Below are 19,182 nucleotides of genomic sequence, written 5' to 3'. Positions count from 1 at the left end.
AGGCAAGCGAGGCATGCGCAGAGCCGTCCGGCTCGTCGGAGTTGTCCTCTCGGGCAGCGGCGCGCTCACGTCACGAAGAAGCGCCTTTGCTCTCTTTCGGGTCCTCCAGGCGGCTTCCGGTCCGTCGGCGTCTCTTGCCCGGGGTGTTACGGTTCTATTATGTCGCGACGGGCCTTAAGGAGACTGAGGGGGGAGTCGCGGGGGCAGTCGCCTCTGGGAGGCCTCGATGTGGGAGGCGAAGAGGAGGAGGAGGAAGAGGACGGAGGAGGTGGAGGAGGAGGCGGCGAAGTGCCGTCGTTGTCGGGGGCTGGAGGCGGCAGGAGGCGGCCCCGGCAAGAGCCGGCGGGTCGGGTCACCAACCTCTTCGAGCTGGTGAGGGTCGGGTCTGCTGAACTGCCGCCAGTGTGGCCCTGAAGCGGGAGGAGGCTTGCCATAATGGCTCAGGAAGAAGGAGAAGAAGAGGCAAAGGGCCGCAACCCGCTTCAGCTTCCGCTGCTTTCCCGTAGTAGCCTGATAGATGTTTCCAAGAAGCTCAGAAGCAGCAGGGCGTGATGGCAGGCAGCAGACTTTTTATTTATCCTACACAGTTGGAGGCAGTTTATGCTCCTGAATGCCAGCTGAGAGAGTTGCTGTTGAGCTTAGGTCCTACTTGCTTGCTGCCCATAGGCCTCTGGATGGCCATCGTGAAAAGAGAAATGTTGGACCAGATGGCCCTTTGGCCTGATCCAGCAGTTAGGCACTTCTCCCTACCCCAGCAAATGGTATTCAGTTGAATACTCTCTCAGTATGTGGAGGTGCCACTGCTAGCTGTCATAGCAAATCAGAATTTCCCAACTGGATCAGCCCTAAGGTCATGTAGTCCAGCATCCTGTTCCCCATAGTGATCCAGCAAATGCTTTTGGGAAGTTTAGAAGTAGGACCTGAATTCAACAGTCCCCACCCCCACCCCAAAATCTGGTACTTATAGGGATTGGCTTTGTATTGGGAAGCTCTATGTGCCATGAAGTTGTCTAATCTTTCTTAAAGCAAGCTGAGCTATTGGCACATATTGTGTGGTGACATTAAGTTAATTTCTCCATTGCATGAAAATGCACTTTCCTTTGACTGCTGCTGGTCAGCTTTGTTTACTGGCCCTGCATTCTAATATTATAAGAGAGAGGGAGAGAGAGAGAGAGAAATGGGCCCATTTAATCTCTTCTCTTCTCCCCCCCCCCCCCCCGTTTTATAAACTTGGAAATCCATCATATATTGAATCAGGCCATTGGTCTGTCTAGCCCAGTAATGTCTGCTCTGAGCATAGCTGCCAAGTTTTCCCTTTTCTCACGAGGAAGCCTATTCAGCATAAGGGAAAATCCCTTTAAAAAAGGGATAACTTGGCAGCTATGACTCTGAGTGACAGTGGCTCTCTGAAGCATCAAACCAGAGGGCTTTCCTAGCTCTGCTTTCTAAAGTGTGTTTTACAAGAAATTGAACTTGTGATTTTCTCCATCAAAGCATGACCTGTTTTATCACCAATGAAAGAATCCATATCTCTGCATAATTCTGCTAGTCCGCAAAATGAAACAAACACAACCTATACTTTTATTTCATGGAATGATTAGGGAATATGTCCTGTTTGTTCAACTGGACTAATTTTTACCTGCACAGATAACCAATGAAGAAGCAGAGGATGATGTAGCATCTAAAGATGACAAAGATGATTCCAGGCTGCAGGAGGAGGGTGACACAGGGAACAAAGAAGGTCTCAAGAGTGACAGGCGGAGAGAAGGAGGTGAAACAGAGCAACCGGACCAGATGGCAAGTACCCTGTAGGCAGCTGGGACAGTAACACATATAACTGTGCAAAAGAGTAGTGAGTGCCTCAGATGTATCCCTAGAAAAGTCAGGGTGCTCTTTCCTTGGGAAACCCTTATGCATATAATGTGAGGCTGTGTAGATTCTGCTTCCTGGACAGGAAGGCTGCTGTGACATAAACTGACAAACTTGACTTTCAGGAGTCTGATGTGTTACATGATTGCATCTAATTCCTAGGATAGCCACTATGCAAATGTGTCCTGTGTGTTAGAATGTGTGAATCAAGAGATGATTTATTTAAAAAGAAATTCTGAAGTAATGCTTAAGTTTTTCTCAGGACTAGATCCCTTAGTTATGTTTCTACTTCTGATTTGATGCTGCAATGCATATATTTTAATTGTACCATTCACTTTTATTTTTAAAAGCCTATTTCAAATAACAAATCACGAAAGAAAAAGAAGAAAAGAAAGAATAGGAAGAATGCATCTGGCGAGTCTCTGGTAAATATGAACTAAGATTGTGGGTTTAGCATATGAACTAAGATTGAGGGGGGTGCCAAGTGAGGCTGGCTAATGCATAAAGGAAGGATAAGACAGGGCTGGATGAATCCCACCCTCCTGGCCACCTTGGGATTTGAAATATTTATATACCCTTGTGTAGGATTAACTCTTTAAAATGTGGTGGGGACGTAATTCTAGCCCCAGTGAAAGCTGACCAGTTAGATGTAGTGAGCAGAGACTAGATGTCATGACAGATACACAACCACACCATATTGGTAGAAGCAGGTGAAGAGACTTGTGCTACAACAAGTTAAAGCAGTATGTTTGGGTATGTGGAAGGCATTACAGACAGCTCCTTTATCAGGGGCTCAATCTCAGAAGATTGCAACTTTCTTTGTAAACTTTCATGTTTCTTAACAGTGCCCTGGAGATGAGGATGATGCAGAAGACATCGAAAGCATCCTTGTGAGTATTGAGAACTCCAATGGGCCACCTTGCCAGAGCCAGAGCACAGTTGTCACGGACCATCGGCCTTTGCTCTACATAGAGCACAGGTAAGAGGTCGAGTCTTAAGAAGGCGTTTTCCTAACCTAGGGACACTTGGGACTGGGAGCAAGTTGACCAAATGAAGTCTGTGGCTTGTGGAATGTTTGTGGGAGAAACCAAAATTCTTGCACAAAAATACTTTTGCTTTAGAACGGAGGTGGCTAAGTTGCAACCTTCCATATGTTGCTGGCCTACTGCTCTCAGCATCCCTGACCATTGGCCATGCTCAGTGGTCACAGGTTTCCTCCTCTGCTTTAGAGAGTGCTGTTAGAGCTTTTGTTGCTTTCTTTTTTCTGTTTGTTTTGCATTTAGACACCATTCACAGAAGTCCTTTATCTTCCTAATAAAGTCCATGTTTTATATTGTCACATCCACATGTATTCTGTGTGCTGTGGAGGTTTTGATATCTTGCCCAAGTTTCTTGAGCTTGCTCTTTATTTGCCAACAAAGTACCTTCCAGCATGCAGACTGTTTGTCTTCCCCAAAGATGAATGGGGAAAACAATCAGGGTCAGTGAGCAACTCATGTCTGGGAGTTGAGGCATGTTTTGCCACCTACCTTAGATTTTCCCAGTTGCTGCTTTGTGAACTATTAAAGAGACTGGAGAAGGACCTGGTTGCTGCTGTGGGGAATAGAAGTCCGTGCAAGAGGCAGCATATTATAGCCAAGGTAGTACCCTTCATATGTTGTGGACTGCAGCTCCCAGCATCTCGATGAGTATTGGCCATACTATCTGGGGCTGATGGGAGCTGTGGTCTGCAGCATTTGGAGGGCACCATGTTGCATATTCTTTATCGGGGAATTGTGGCCTGACAATGTCCTGGGATTAATTTCTATTTTTTTTCTATTTCTTTTACTTTGGGTTCCAATTCTTTGGAAATCCATAAAGCATCTATCCTTGAACTGCTGTCATGAACATGGGAATAAAAAGTGATCTGTTTATCAAACTAATGTTTTACTCTCCAAATCTCTATCAGATTTAAGATTTGAACCAAATCAAAGAAGGTCTTTGGTAATCTGCCTTCTTTTGTATCCTTTTTCCAATCTGATCTCTGTCATTTTCGAAAGCTGAACTTTTGAAGTAGCATGCGTTATGTAGAAGGGCAGATCAAATGACAAGCTTCCCTCAGTTTATTATTACATGAATGATGCACCATTTTCACTCTGACCATTGAAATGTCTGCCTTAAGTCCTCCTTTCACTTGGGAGGCGGGGGTAGTGGACCTGCCTGCATATTTCAAACCTTTCTCCACAACAGGGGTCAGAAATATATTTGAATCAAAACAGAGGGTTGCATTCTAAGAGATCAGAATTCTGCACCATATTTCAGAGAGTGCAACTGAATTCCAGCCCTGTTTACGGTTGCTTGTAGGATTGCTGGCAGTTTAGTGGTGTGTTAGATGTCTTGCACTGTTTGATCAAGAGAGGGCAGTATTGGCATTTTCTGTCTAGAAGCTATTTTGTAGCAATACTGAAAGCGCAAGGAGTGGTGAGATGAAAATACAGTATTAAGCTGCCCTGCTTCTTGCTGTGTTTGTTTACTGTAGTCCTTATTGGTTCTGCCCTTTTAAATATAGCCTCTGCTCCTCCAGTAGTAGAGATAAGTGAAACACTCAGAAGAGGTATGGAAAGAAATGTAAGGCTAGGTAGGGTGTTTCAGCAAAGGGGTTGCTGAATATATCTTTTGGGGAGGGCCTTTGCCATGTCTCACTACCTGTAAGCTTGAATCTGTCTCCCAGAACATCTTCATCAGGGACAGGAAAATTTGTGGCCCTCCAGATGTTGCTGAACTCCAACTTCCATCATCCATGACCATTGGCCAGCAATCTGGAGAGCAATGGGTTTCCTGTCCCTGACTTACGCCTAAGCAAACTGAAGCAAATTGGTGTTTGTCACCCGGCTGCCTCTGGCTCCATTTCTGCTCCTTCCCTTGTTGCATTAAAAGAGCCCTCTTGTAACAGGCAAAAGGCCTGTCTAGTTCTCAAAGTGGCCAATCAGATGCCCAGGGGAAGCCCAGAAGCAGGACCTGAGTACAACAGCGCTCTCCCCACCTGCTGCTGAATTTTAGATTGTAAGCTTCTCAGGGCACAGACCTGTTTCTTATTCTTTGTATATAATTAATAGAAATAAATAGGTGGATTTGTATTACATTTTTTCTCCAGGAACTTGAATCCAGAAACAGAGCTGAAGAGATATTTTGGGGCCCGAGCAGTTCTTGGTGATCAGAGGTAAGTTCAAACTCTAGAAGTGTAAAGCATGTGCTTAGTTAGGTCCTGTGGGAGACTAAAGCATCTGCCAGTTGGCCTATAAAAACATGCTTTTTGCTTAAAGTTCTTAGGCTGAGGAACTCTGAATGCCTCTTGCTTAACACTCCACTTTTAGACTGCCTCAGAGACAAGGGATATTGTGGAGATCTCAGACATCACAGAGTGCTGAAGATGAGGGAAATGGGACCTTCTCAGCACAATAGCTTCAGTGTTTCCTTAGAGATAGTGTCAGTTTTTAACCCTTTGTGCTAATCTAAGCAATCTCTTTAAAGCCCAGCCTACAAGTGTGAGGTGCCTGGATGCGGACCAGTACTTGTAGGTCATTCTGATGTGGTAGGAAGGAGGACATGGTGGTGACTTTGATCCATGATTATGCTGCTGTTCCAAGTGCAGGAAGCAGCTTATAATTTCTTCAGGAGGGCAGGGAGCCAAGACAGATATCTGAAGGTTCAGGAGCCATGGTCCCAGTTCTGATAGGCACAAGCCAGCAGTGTGCTGCTGTCTTAAATACCTGTCCTGTTGAGCTTCTTTTCCCTCACCGCCTTGCCATTCCCCAAGTATCAATTAATCAGCTGAATTTACTGAGGCACTACATATGACTCTCTGGTTTGTTTACAAAGAGCGTGTGAGCAGCCTGCAGAGTTGAACTTAAACATGTTTCCTCTCTGCGTGGGAGATCTTGTGGGTGTTTGCTTCTTTTTGGTGCATTTTATAATTTTTTGTGCTGTGCTTGTAGTTGGTGCTTCAGCAAGATAGCGGCAACTACTGGCAGAGCACAGGAAAGTGTAGAGCAACCTTCACTAACCTGGTGCCCTGGTTTGTCTTACAGTTCTCATCAGCCCCAGTCAGCAGCTTGTACTGGCTGGGGCTGATGGGGGTTGTGGGAGGCAACAGGTGGGGAAAGGCTGAAACAGAGAGAAATCTGCTAATGAAAAAGATGGCTTCCTAGTTAGGTAGGTGGGAAGGAGACAATATCTGACCTTCCTAATTCTGAGACACCAGATTGCATTTTTTCCCCTTATGTTATTTGTATAGCATAATAAATTTACAGTAATATCTATAATATATGGTTCATTATTAGTGGCTGGTACCAGATTATATTTATGATACACAAGCAGGTAACCACAGGAGGAAGCCAGGGCAGGTCAGTCACATGACAGAGCCCTTTCATGGTAAAAGAATGCTTCAAATGAAGCCATCAGCCATGTGGACTAGAAGACCAATCTGGAAATTAGATGAGGGCTCAGGTAAATAAATGCCCCTTAAGACAGGGCTTATTGGAAATCTGGATAGGAGATGAAATGCTGAGCCATCATATGGAGCAGATTGAAAATTGTATTTTTTGTTTTGTTTTTAATGTTTTATTGTGGGGGATTACTGTGTGTATTTTTATTGTTTTATTGGAATGTGGCCACCCTGAGATTGTTTGCATTAAAGAATGGGATATAAATTTTATAAATAAAATAAATATTGAAAGTAATTTCCATCAGTTTGTTCAGCTAAAATAACATTGTATTTTAATATTTTGTTGGAAGCCACCCAAAGTGGCTGGGAAAACCCAGCCAGATGGGCGGGGGATAAATAATAAAAATTATTATTATTATTACTATTATTATTATTATTATTTTATTTTAAATAAAAAATTCCTTCAGTAGCACCTTAAAGACCAACTAAGTTTTTATTTTGGTATGAGCTTTCGTGTGCATGCACACTTCATCAGATTATTATTTTATTTTGCCTAAGTGTCTCTGTTTGTTTGTTTGTGTATGTGTCTCTCTCTGTGTCATTGTGGTAAACCTTGTGGTATTCATTGGTCTTGCATTCAGTCTCCAAGTTCTATTTCTTCTGCAGGCCACGGCAGAGGCAGCGCCAGTATGTCCGCAGCACGTGGCTGACAGTGCCCAAGAACACTTGGCCACGCCATAGCAAAACAGGTGAGAGGCTTTCCCTGCTTCCCTCAGGTGCTCTGTGCACTCCCACTGGCTTAAACACCTGCGTTGGAAACACATGCCTGGTTGCTGATTCCATCTTCATTGCTGTTACTTTAGTGCAATCTTCCCCTTCCACTTAGTTTCCTCCAGATGTTTTGGACTACAACTCCCATCAGTCCCAGCCAATTTGAGAAAGGCTGTTTTATTTAGTGTGTGAGGAAGTACAACTTCACATGTCAAGTAGTAGGACTGTGTGTGCTGAGCTGACATGTAGGAGCAGTGTGTTTGTATGTCACTCCATCCACCTTTCTCTTTATGTGACCAAAAGGAGGTCTCTTCCTCTGTGCCTGGAGTCATTGCACAGTCTAGCTTTCTGGAAGATGTTGGAAAGGAAAATTTATCTCCTTACCCAAGTATCTATAACCCTGACTGCCCACACTTCTTTGCCTGTGTGCTTGTTTGGAGCCTCAATTTGTTTTTAAGCCTGGAGAAAGCAAGAATCCTTGCTTTGGCACAAGGGCAGGGAATCTTTGACCTCCTAGGTGTTGCTGAACTACCACTCCCATCAGCCCCAGCAAGCATGGCCAGTAGCCAGGAATGGTGGGAGTTGTGGTTCAGCAACATCCAGAGCAGCCTTCCTAAACCTTGGATTCTCAGATGTTGTTGGACTCCAACTCCCCCTAGCTAATGGGAGCAGTGGTCAGCAATGATGAGAGTTGAAGTCCAACAACATTTGGGGACCCGAGGTTGAGAAAGGCTCATCTAAAGGTTTCCCACACTTGCTTTAGGGCAGGCACCCCCAAACTGCGGCCCTCCAGATGTTTTGGCCTACAACTCCCATGATCCCTAGCTAAGAGGACCAGTGGTCAGGGATGATGGGAATTGTAGTCCAAAACATCTGGAGGACCGAAGTTCGGGGATGCCTGCTTTAGGGAGTCAACTAACAGAACTAGTTAAGTTTGGGTTGGGCATGCTCCCTTAGGTGCTGTAAATATATTGCATCGTGCATTAACAGCCCTCTTTCTCTCCCCTTCCCATCCCCAATTCTGCCTAGGCATATCCATGGCGCTGCTAGAAACAAAGCGAGGGGTACAACACTTTGCATTTGAGCACCATCGAGAATACCAGCAGGTGCAGTTCAAGTTCTTGGATGCCGTGGAGTCCATGGATCCAAACAATCTAGTGGTAGGTTCTCAGTCAGACAAGGCCCTGCTGCGATGATCAGAACCCACCTGTAAGAATGGCAGCCGTTTTTTCTGTTGCCAGTACCTGGTCTCTGAATATCCAGCAGTCTACTAACCTGTATTGTATCAGGCGTGTTGAATGTTTTACAAGAAGGACCTTCCTGTGTCAGAGCAATGGTCCAGGTAGCTCAGCATTCCATCTGTGGAATTGCTCTGATCCAAGACTGGCAGTGGCCACTGTAAGAGGTTCACAAGCAGGGCATGTATACTGTGATGTCCTTACACTCTGGTGGTCAGAGGTGGACAGCTGGAAAAAGTGGTTGCAGCCAGCATGGGCAAGAAGTGCCATGTCTTGGGACCAAATGAGATGTGTCTTTGCTCACGTAGTTTGCCATGGCTTGCAGGGGCAGGGAGCCAAGTCAGATTGTATCCCTTTGCCCCATAGCCACAGTCATGATCGGAATTTCTCCTCTCCCTGCACAACCTGAAGGGGAGCTTCCTTTGGTATTCCCCATCAGCAAACAGAATAATTGAATCGTAGGCATAGGTGGGTGAGCAATTCTGGTTGCGAATGTGGCAGGGGGAAATGGTTAAGAAGGCTCCTTCCCCTTCTGTTTTTAAACTCAAACACAGCAGAAAACAAACTGCATGACAAATGTCTAGTTTGGCCTTCGGAGTACAGGACAATGAGTTTGTTATTACATGGAGATCTATGACAAAAGACAGCAAACCCTGTTGCATTCTGGGCTCTAGTCCTTCACAGTACATAGCATAGTCACAGATCCTGCATCCTTTTGCCCAGATCTTATGCACAATGTTTGTAAGATTTGGACTGAAGGGTTCAGTGACTAAAGAGACCCTTGGTGGTGGTGGGTTTCTAAAGCATTATCTGCTGCCATGTTTTTGTGTCTTGGAAGATTTTGCTACTAGTGACTGATGTTTCCACCCAAGCCTTTTCCAAAAGCAAGCTATATTGGTAGCATCACAACATCCTGAGGCAGTGAATTCCAAAGGCTGACTCTGTATTTTGTGGGAGGGTAACTGGAAGTTCTTCCTTTGTATCTCTCTTTCTGAAAATTCAAAAATCACTTTTGTGATATTGCGATATAATTATGTTTGTTGACGCTTTGGTCTGTACTCCTGGTCCTGTGGGGAATCATAGAGTTGGAACGAACCCCCAAGGGTTATCTAGTCCAGCCCTCTGCAATGCAGGAATCTCAGCTAAAGCATTCATGACAGATGGTCATCCAACCTCTGCTTAAACACCTCCAATGAAGGAGAGTCTACACCTCCCAAGGGAGTCTGCTGCGCTGTCGAACAGCTCTTACTGTCAGAAAGTTCTTGCTGGTGTTCAGTCTCAATCTCCTTTCTTGTAACTTGAAGTCATTGGTTCGGGAAGAGGCAGTCTGTTCTGTTACTCTATGGAGCAGAACTCTGATGTGGAACAAGTCTCTCCTGCAGCACAAAAGTTGCCCTGCCTGTCATAAAGGAACTTCGATTTCCACATTGGGCTTGCAGCCATTGTTGTTGACCTGGATTAACTCATCTAGAAAGCAAGCTGAGGACGCCCCTCGTGCCTGGGACAGAAGGTGGGGGTGAGCAAAGAGAGCACTGAGTGGATTCTAACAAGCAAGATTTGAATAGGCAGATGCACTATTTTTAAACTTCGTTTTCCAGCTTTGAAGAAAGGAGTGCCTAATTTCTCTTGGTACTGTAGCAGAACAGGCTCTGCTTTGAGGCTTTTCCGACCATATCCTGATGAATTAAGTTGGGCAACAACTTTGATGGCACACACAAAGCACGCAAATCATTCTTGGCCTAATATTAGCATAATCAGGACATTGAGCTTAGAGAGCCCCCAGCCTCCCCCCCTTCCCCTTCCTCAATGAGGGCATACACGGCTCTTTGAAACTTCACTGTTCTGTTTTCTAGATAGAAGACCCTTTGTCTGGGGAAGACTCACGCTTTGCACTCTCACCACTCATTGCTTGGGCATGGGATCTATGCTTGATGGGCGTCTTTGGCTTGGGGCAAAACAGAAGGCAGCAGTTAGAAGCTGCAGCTTTGCAAATTCAGATGACACTCTCAGTTGTCGCAATGCAAGCCTTGGCACAGTGGGTCATGGTCAGACCAAATGTCTGCTGAGTTCAGCATTCTGTGGCCTACAAGTGGTCAGACAGATACCCCACAACTAGAGCTAGGTGATCCTGTTATTTTCCAGCTAATTGTGATCGGGATGGGAGCAGGTTGAGGTTGTGATTTGGGAGTTCATTCAAGGTGAAGTGCAGCCCATTACAGTTTCACTTAATACATCACTTCGGAGCAATCAAAGAACTGAATGTTTCACATCTTAGAGTAATTGTTTGTTCCCTAGCCTGTTATTGTGTAGCCTACTGTTTTCATGAAATGTCATCCTCCGGGTCAATAAAATATGAAGAGAAGGAAATGGCCATGTCGCAAATTTCAAAATGCTTGCTTCATCTGTCTGCTTGCAGCTTTTGCTCCAGATGAACCCTTCGCATGTAGACTCGCTCTTACAGCTCAGTGATGTCTGTCGGATGCAGGAGGACCAGGAGATGGCCAGAGACCTTGTTGGTAAGAAGCTGAGGGCAGCCAGAGGAGAAGCTGGGAGGGCTGTGCTGTGTTGCTTCAGCTGCTCCTGGAATTATGGTTCTCCGCAAAACAGAGGAGGGAGTCTAGAGGGATGCATGTGTTCTAAAGAGGGCCATGCCTTCCAGAATAGGGGATTGTGGGAGACATATGTGTCACCAGCTAGTAATCCAGAGCATTGCTCTTCACCCCCTAGGATGCAACTGTTTCATAGGACACCTGGATTAGGAAGCACCTTCCACTTCCTCTTTGGAATCAGTCTTGAAGGGAACAGGGCCTTCTCAGTTGTGGCACATCATCTATGAAGACCCCTTTCAGTTCATCATTGTCCCACTCTAGCCATTTGGACAACAGTAGAATACTTTTTTTTAAGTATTTCTAGCATTTAGTGGGAGCTGGGTTTAATGCTGATTTGACTGAGAAATGGGATAACAATATTTTTAAAAAAAGGAACTCCAGGATAGGGGTAACCAATATAGCATCCTCCAGATGTTATTGATTCACAACTCCCAGCATCACAAATGGTCAGAGATGATGGGAGTTGCAGCCTACAACATCCAGGTGGCATCATATTAGCTACCCCTGCTCTAGTGCTACAGGAGGGAACCCCCCCCCTAATTTCCTAGGTAGCTTGGACCAGAGTGGGATTGCTCTTGTGGCTACCCACAACAGCAAAAACCAACAGAACCAGGCAGAGGGCCTTCTCGGTAGTGGCACCCGCCCTGTGGAACGCCCTCCAATCAGAAGTCAAAGAGATAAATAACTACCTGACATTTAGAAGACATCTGAAGGCAGCTCTGTTCAGGGAAGTTTTTAATGTGTGACATTTTAATGTATTTTAAATCTTTGTTGAAAGCCGCCCAGAGTGGCTGGGGTACAAAGAATAAATTATTATTATTATTATTATTATTATTATTATTATTATTACACTATAACTTGCTTTCTTACTGTGTGTTATTAAATCTGTATTGCATAGTTTGTTTATAATGCATAGTGTATACATTAGATTTCTGTTCTAATACTTCAAATGCATTTGCATCACTCAGGCAGCTTGCAACAGTTAAAATCACAGTATCATTAAAAATCCACAATATTGTTATGTCTGGGCTAGACATGGAGGAAGGCCTGTCTACCACAGCTGAATGGCAGTTGCAGAAAACCACAAAAGTGGGGACTGCTCTTGTACTTGAGTCCTGTTTGCTGATTTCCCATAGGCTGGCCACTGTGAGAACAGGATGCTGGACTAGATGGGCCATCAGTCTGATCCAGCAGGCTTTTCTTAAGTTATGATGATCTTAGGCAGCATGCAAGTTGGTAGGGAGGAAGTAGTCCTTCAGGTATCCTGCACCCAAGCCATATGGGCTTAAAGTATTAAAATTTAATACCTCGCCTTGTTTTTGAAGAATATCATCAGTACATGAAAGAAGGTGACTCAGCCATGCCCCACTCTTGATGCCTCTTTTGCAGAAAGAGCCCTCTACACCCTGGAGTGCGCCTTTCACCCAATGTTCAGCCTCACCAGCGGGACCTGCAGACTGGACTACCGGAGGCCAGAGAACAGGTAAGAGTCCCATTGACAGTGCCAAATGAGAATTTGCTTGCTCAGTCAGGACTTCTCACTCTAAATATACAGTAGATGAATTTTGCAGAAGCCAGGAAAGGAGTCGAACCAGAATGTGTTGCCCTTCATGGCTGATCAAGCCTGTTGAATCTGTTTCAAGTTGCATTACTGGGCCTCTGTTTATGCCCTTTTCCATGCTCAGACTGAATTGTTGTTGTTATATTGTTAATCATTAATCTTTGCTTTTTTTGCTGTGCCTCTCAGAGCCTTCTACCTGGCTCTGTTCAAGCATATGATTTTCCTAGAGAGGAGAGGTTGTCCTCGCACCGCCCTGGAGTTCTGCAAACTTATTCTGAGGTAACTACTGGTTCTTATAAGGCAGCTTTAGGACTCTGGTCTGTCTTTTAGACTTGGTGGGAGGACTAACCAGCACACCTGTTTCCCACCTCTACTCTGAGCAGGAGTGTGTTTACATAAGGTAAACACCATTAGGTCCAGTCGCGACCGACTCTGGGGTTGCAGCGCTCATCTCGTGTTATTGGCTGAGGAAGCCGGCATACAGCTTCTGAGTCATGTGGCCAGTATGACAAAACTGCTTCTGGCGAACCAGAGCAGTACACAGAAACGCTGTTTACCTTCCCGCTGTAGCGGTCCCTAATTATCTACTTGCACTTTGACGTGCTTTCAAACTGCTAGGTTGGCAGGAGCTAGGACCGAGCAACGGGAGCTCACCCTGTCACGGGGATTCGAACTGCCGACCTTCTGATCAGTAAGCCCTAGGCTCTGTGGTTTAACCCACAGCGCCACCCACGTCCCCTTAATTTCTCTAAAAGTTTTTAAGGCGGCAGTTAACTCCCTTATGTAGACACAGAGAAGGGTTGATTAATTTGCTGGTTGGTCTTAAGGTAAAGGGACTTTCTTGCTGGTTGGTTTTGCAATAGACTCACGTGGTTTTTAATCTCCCCACCCTTGCATTCCACTCCCATCTCCAAAGCCTTGATCCAGAGAATGACCCGCTGTGCATACTGCTGATAATTGATTTGCTGTCGCTACGAGCAAGAGAGTACGCCTTCCTAACACGCATGTTTCAGGAGTGGGAGGTGAGTTGCTAGTGGGTGACCCTGGCAGGAAGTGTGCTGAGAACGGAAGAGTCTGGCTGAGTTGTCAGAAGGTTACCCTACCACCTGCGGAAGAATTAGGTGTGAGTCACTCTGGCCACAGCCTGTGGTGCTTCCGATTCCTCTGGAGCTGGTCATGACTGCAGCCTGTTCATGAGCAACTCTTATAATGCAATTTTCCACTAGAGTTACTGTTGGCTTTCCGTGTTTGGTTTTATGGACTGTTAATGGGTTGCATTTAACTGGTAATTTTCTTTGTGGCCCCATTTAGGGTCAAAAAGTGGGGTACAAGTTTCTTAAAAATCAGCTCAGCTGTCAACCAGATACTTACGTAGCTTCTCTTCCTCTTCTCTCCCCCACCTTTAGGGTCATCGGAACCTGTCTCAGCTCCCAAACTTTGCCTTCTCGGTCCCTCTGGCATATTTCTTTCTGAGCCAGCAGGAAGACCTCCCAGAGTCGGAGGTCAACCAAGCCCACGAAAGAGCTGCCAGCCTCATTCGGCAGTCACTGGTCATGTTCCCGAACGGTGAGTCTGTCTGTGTAAAATGTTCAAAGATGGGTGTACAGAAGGCCGCAGCTGTGAATAAAGCCCTTCATATTCCCTCTGCAGTGGTGGCTCAGGGAGGGCAGTAATGCTAAACCTCAGAGGGGGTTTGGTTGCTTTAATCAATATTTCTTGTGACTGGTTGTCTCCTCTTTGCCCACGCTTTCCCTTCAAGACACTGTCACGCTTTAGCCAGGAGCAGCACATGGGTCCTCCCTTTCATCATGTTGCGACTGCCTCATCCCTGGGAGGGGCCTGCCCAGTTTCCCCTTCCAGCCCCAGGCTCCGAAGGGATATAAGATCTGCCAAGACAGTCTTGCATGGCTGAGCAGTGAATGTCTTCTGCTCCAAACAAAGGGAGTCCAGTTTGGGCTGTTGACCCATGACAAGGCACACCCTTTCTGCTCCTTCACAGCGACTTCAAACAAAACCCCTTAAAAATAATAATTAGGGGCCAGAAAAAGGTCTCTTGTGTGGCTTTAATGGCACCTCACTCCTTGCAAGTCCATTTCATTCAGAACTTGTTTCTGTGGTGGGAAGAATAAAAAAAACAAGAGGCAGAGCAGTAGGATTGTGATTATGAATGAAAGCTGGTGAGTGAGGAGGGTGGAGGGTCTTTTGCTCAGGTTCCATATTGCAGAAACAACATTGTGACCCATTCTGAGCACCCTTGCAGCAGCATTTGTGGGGGTTGGAGGTCTTTCCCTCTCATTTCTTTCTCTTCATGCCTCTTCCAGTTCTTATGCCTTTGTTGGATCGCTGTAGTGTGCAGCCAGATTCCACAGTAGCATCCCATGCGTTCTTCGGACTGGATGCCCAGTTAAGGTAAGGAGTGTGTGAAAATGCCCTTTGCAGTCCAAGAAGATGCAAGTCTTACAGGAATGGAGTGAGGTGTTTTATGGTGTCAGCAGCTGAATCTTCTGGGTCTCAGATTTTGCAACCTATTGAGTACTAGCAAGATTGGAGGGAGGTTTTTCAAAATACCAAGGGAAGCATCAGAATCAGAGGATTGCATGTCAGCAACGTGAAGTCAAACTGGGTGCTTGTGTTGTCAATTTCTGGGGCTGATTGGAGTAAGCAGGAGAGCAGAAGCTTCTTCTAATGCTTTCAGCAAGCTTCAAGGGATCTCTACAGCAAAGAGGCTGGGAAGGTTTCTGTTTCAAGACTGTCTGGTCTGTTGTTGCCACAGTGTCGGAGGGGCAGGTCACAGTCTATGGAATGGGCATAAGGATGACTCTGCCTCTGACCCTTTTCCCCAGGACAAGGGCAGAATAAAAGTGTAATGTGTTGTGCTCTGCTAAAAGTGAAAATGCCTTATTGGGTGGCTCAGCTCCACTGTCTTCATCAGCCTTGATGCCTAGGAATTGGAACTGATGCCTTCTACTCTTGTTTCTCTTCCCGTGAGGAGTTGCCCTCAGCAAGTCTACCTCTAAGGCAGCAATGTGCTTTAAGCTGCCGTGTTTAAAGGTGTCTCATTTTCCCTCTGCAGTTCGCCCCCTGTGCTGAACCAGCTGGTTGCCCTCTATCTTGGGAGAACCCATTCCCTCTGGAAGGACCCGGCTGTCATGGCCTGGCTCGAAACAAACGTGCATGAGGTGTTGCGGATGGTGGATGCCAAGGACCCAATGTTGGAGGAGGCTGAGCAGAAGTGAGTCTCTGCACCTGCTCCAGGCTGATGGCGGGCAGAATTCATTCCCGCTCTGTCTCCAAGCATTCCCTGCCATATTCTGCTGACTCCTGCACCCTGTTACCCTCCTGTTGAGAGAAGAGAGTATTCAACAGCCGGTGGGAGGAGGGGGAGAGAGAGACGTAGCTGGGCAGTGGGCTGTGCTTGGTGCCTGCTTAGATGTGCCCAGCTAATTTGAGGGTGTTCGGGAAAGAAACCTTTTTGAAGCTATCCAGAACTGCTAACTGGACTGACCGAATGCAGCTACTTTTGGGGGATTCTGGCAATCTGTGAGCAGCCCTAGGTGCCAATGTGTTTCTGCAGAGGAGGCCTTTGCTGACATGTGGCTGGGGAAAAGAGCTCTGAGTGATGCATATAGCAAATTAGAGCCACTTCTCTGAAATCCTTTTGGCCCTTAGGCGAAAGGCAAGGTACCAGAACGCTCCCAGGAATGTCTACCGCCATGTGATCCTCTCGGAGATAAGGGAAGCCACAGCAGCATTGCCTCCGGTGAGAGAATGGATGGGGCAGGGGCATAGCTGCACCTCACAAACCTATTTTTTATGGGGAGCATATCCTGTCGGTATCTCTTCTTCTGATTCTGCTCAATATGGCCTTTCTGGGTTCCCATATCACACTTCTTTCGGCATAAGAAGCTGGCTGGCATTGAGCTGCCAATGGCCCATCCTGTACAGTGTTGTTAGCTGGAGAGCCGAGGGTTCCCCCAGCACTGTTGCCTGATACCATTTAATGGGAATGTCTGGGATCTTAACAGCTCTACTGCCAGGTAGGCCCCTCCCACCCACAAGGGGCCTTGCTAGCCATCCCAGGGCTGCATCTGTCACCACCTTCAGAGCAGCCACATTTTTTCTTTCACAGTTCTCCCAGCTTTTACAAAGTTCTCTTCTCCTTTTGTCTCATATTTCTAGATTGTAAGCCTACAGACAGGAACCCGTTTTTTATCATCGTTTTTTGTGTACAGCGCCTAGTGCATATTTGGCACTTTATAAGTAATCCAGTAGGTAGCAGCAAAGGGAGGGAAGCAAAGCAGGGCCACTCCATCGGCTCTGCCCAGAGATCACTTACATCAGGCGCCTCTCCCTGAACTGTTTCCACTCAAGCTGGCCATTGTGGGAACAAATATTGTAATTTTAAGAAGGGGTGCCTGAATTTACTTCTCTTTTCCCTTTGGGGACATGTATTTTAGACAGGAAGCCTACTGACAACGATTGTCTTGTTAGTTACTGCTCTTCTGTAAGCTGTTCTAGGAGCCTATTCGCTGAAAAGCAGGGTAAAATTGCTACAACTAAATACAAAGATGGTGATGACTTCTGACCTGGATTCCATTTCCTTCCCTCTCCCAAGGAAGTGACCTCCCAGCCGATAATGGGGTTTGACCCCCTGCCGCCTCTGGACTCCATTGTTTCGTACACAAGGCCAGAAAGGTACCGCCTGTTGCTGCTTCCCACACACCTCCATCTATTTCAGTAGTTTGGATATTTACTTAGGTCTGTGTCAGCCTGGGGTAGACAAAAAAACCCAGTAAGGACCAGAAGTGGTCCAGTTCTCTGAATCTTTTAAACATGCATTGTGTTTACGAGTTTTTATACAGGCAATGGAAGCTGGTCCATTAGGGCAAATAGGGCACTGCTCCACCACTCTCAGTCTTCCCTCAGTAAACTCCCCCATTTACTTACAACCAGCCTAGCAAGTGTCACTGCCTGTCAGCTTCCTCCTCCTCAGCCTCAATGCTGCTCTTGTAGAACTCAGCAAGGAGAAGGATGGGAACAAAACTAGAAAGCTAGAATTAGTTGGGTCCACCTCTCACTTAACTCTGGCTCCTCTTGGTCTCCCTGCTTTCTAGTCCCAATGGACACCAGGCCAGCCTGCCTGCCCATCACGCTCATTATTGTCTTGTCTGAGTAGCAGAGGTGCTCCGGGGAATCAGGTAGAGAATGTTCTTCCCCATCGCCTCCTATTGGAGATAACAGGGATGGAACTGGGACCTTTTGCCTGCAGAGTACATGCTTTGCTCATAAGCTGTGGTCAACCTCCTCCTCAGTGCATCAAAGACCCACCCTCCCTCCCCCATGTTTCTTTGTCCTTCCCACGCAGTGGGCCAAATATTTATTCTTTGTGCATTGCCTTTTGTATCCCACCGTTCCTCCAAGCAGTTAAGATGACATAAAATCTGCCCCTTGCCCCTGCGATTGGTCGAAGTTTACCCAGTGAGTTTCATAGCTGAGTGGGGATTGGAACCAGAGTCTTCCTTATCTTAGTCCAGCACTAAGATCCGTTACACCAGACTGTCTTTCTGGATAGTAGTCCAAAATTGCACGCTCCCTGGCTCATGAAGTGCCATGACGTACCCCTCTCCTAGGAAAGAGGAGGAGGAGGTCCATTTGTGACCAGACTTTCTCTCTTTTTTTCCAGGGCAACCCATCCAGCCAATGAAAGCACTTTATCTCTCTTCTTTCGCTCACTCTTGCCAAACTTCAACTTGCAGGTATGTGGAGTGTGAAATGACTGGCCTAGGTAAGGCAGACATGCAGGTGGCTGCATGCTTCTGAGTACTAGATGCTGGGAACGGCAGGAAGGGAGAGTGCTCTTGCACTTGGGTCCTGCCTGCAGGTTTCCCATAATGGGCACCAAGTTGGCAACTGTGAGAACAGGAGGCTGGACTAGATGGTCCCCCTTTTGCTTGATCCAACTCACATCAGCCCATCTAGTATGCTTCTACAAATGCAGTCTGCCAGGTTCTCCCCCTGAGAAGACTGGAGTGTCCAGGCCATCCTCCCCAAGTGTATAGTATTTATAAGGAGCAGAAGAGGTGGGAGGTGGAGAATTTTCAGCAAAGAGACTGAGATGAGCTTCTTTCTAGCATTTCTTCTGAGGACCCCAAAGACTGGGCTGGTTTTCCTTCAATACCCAGCACCACTTCCAGTCAAGCTGCCTTGTTTAACTCCTTGCCCTGTGCTATGTTTCAGGGAGAAGTCAGAGCTGGTGGAGAGGAAGAGCCGGGCGCAGGACAGAATCTGAACCAGGGTGTGAACAGACTGATGGCAGCCATGCGGGACATGCTGGCAAATATCCAGTTCCAGGAGCCACCACGGGACGACAACCCCGAGGGGGATGGGGGAGAATGGGACTAGGCCCTTGCACCCCAGAACTGCCTTTTTGCCCCTTCTGTAACTTCCCTTGCCACAAAATAAACAATCATAAGCCAGAGGGGTAGAGTGCCTCTGTGCCTTAAACACGCACACACCAGGAAAAAAAAGGACATGGTTATCATCTTGGCACAACTGATAGGGCAGAAATAGCCCTTTGCTCTGAAAGCTGCACACAGTTGCTTTCATGAGATCCAGGTTTCGCTAACATGCGACTGTCCTGCCTAAGGAGAGGAGCTGCAAGCAGTAGACTGGGGAGGCACACATGCCCCCATCTGAATTCCTTTCACAGAG

General features: G+C 46.6%; 1 protein-coding gene across 1 annotated transcript; it reads left to right on the top strand.

The window, feature by feature from the left end:
• The first annotated feature begins 90 nt into the window (after positions 1 to 90).
• Positions 91 to 18,949, top strand: TCF25 (transcription factor 25). The gene is made up of 18 exons (XM_035120144.2): positions 91 to 372; positions 1,648 to 1,797; positions 2,220 to 2,294; positions 2,715 to 2,848; positions 5,003 to 5,068; positions 6,959 to 7,041; positions 8,093 to 8,223; positions 10,718 to 10,817; positions 12,300 to 12,393; positions 12,658 to 12,750; positions 13,388 to 13,493; positions 13,878 to 14,037; positions 14,793 to 14,880; positions 15,545 to 15,703; positions 16,141 to 16,231; positions 17,087 to 17,166; positions 18,155 to 18,227; positions 18,709 to 18,949. Exons 1-18 carry the CDS (start codon positions 160 to 162, stop codon positions 18,871 to 18,873), a joined length of 2,061 nt encoding a protein of 686 aa, XP_034976035.1. The 5' UTR covers positions 91 to 159; the 3' UTR covers positions 18,874 to 18,949.
• Positions 18,950 to 19,182: the final 233 nt, after the last annotated feature.

The sequence above is a fragment of the Zootoca vivipara genome, chromosome 6, assembly GCF_963506605.1.
Source record: "Zootoca vivipara chromosome 6, rZooViv1.1, whole genome shotgun sequence".
Taxonomy (NCBI): Eukaryota; Metazoa; Chordata; class Lepidosauria; order Squamata; family Lacertidae; genus Zootoca; species Zootoca vivipara.
Note: the sequence above shows the minus strand (reverse complement) of the source record. Positions and strands in the feature narration are given on the sequence as shown.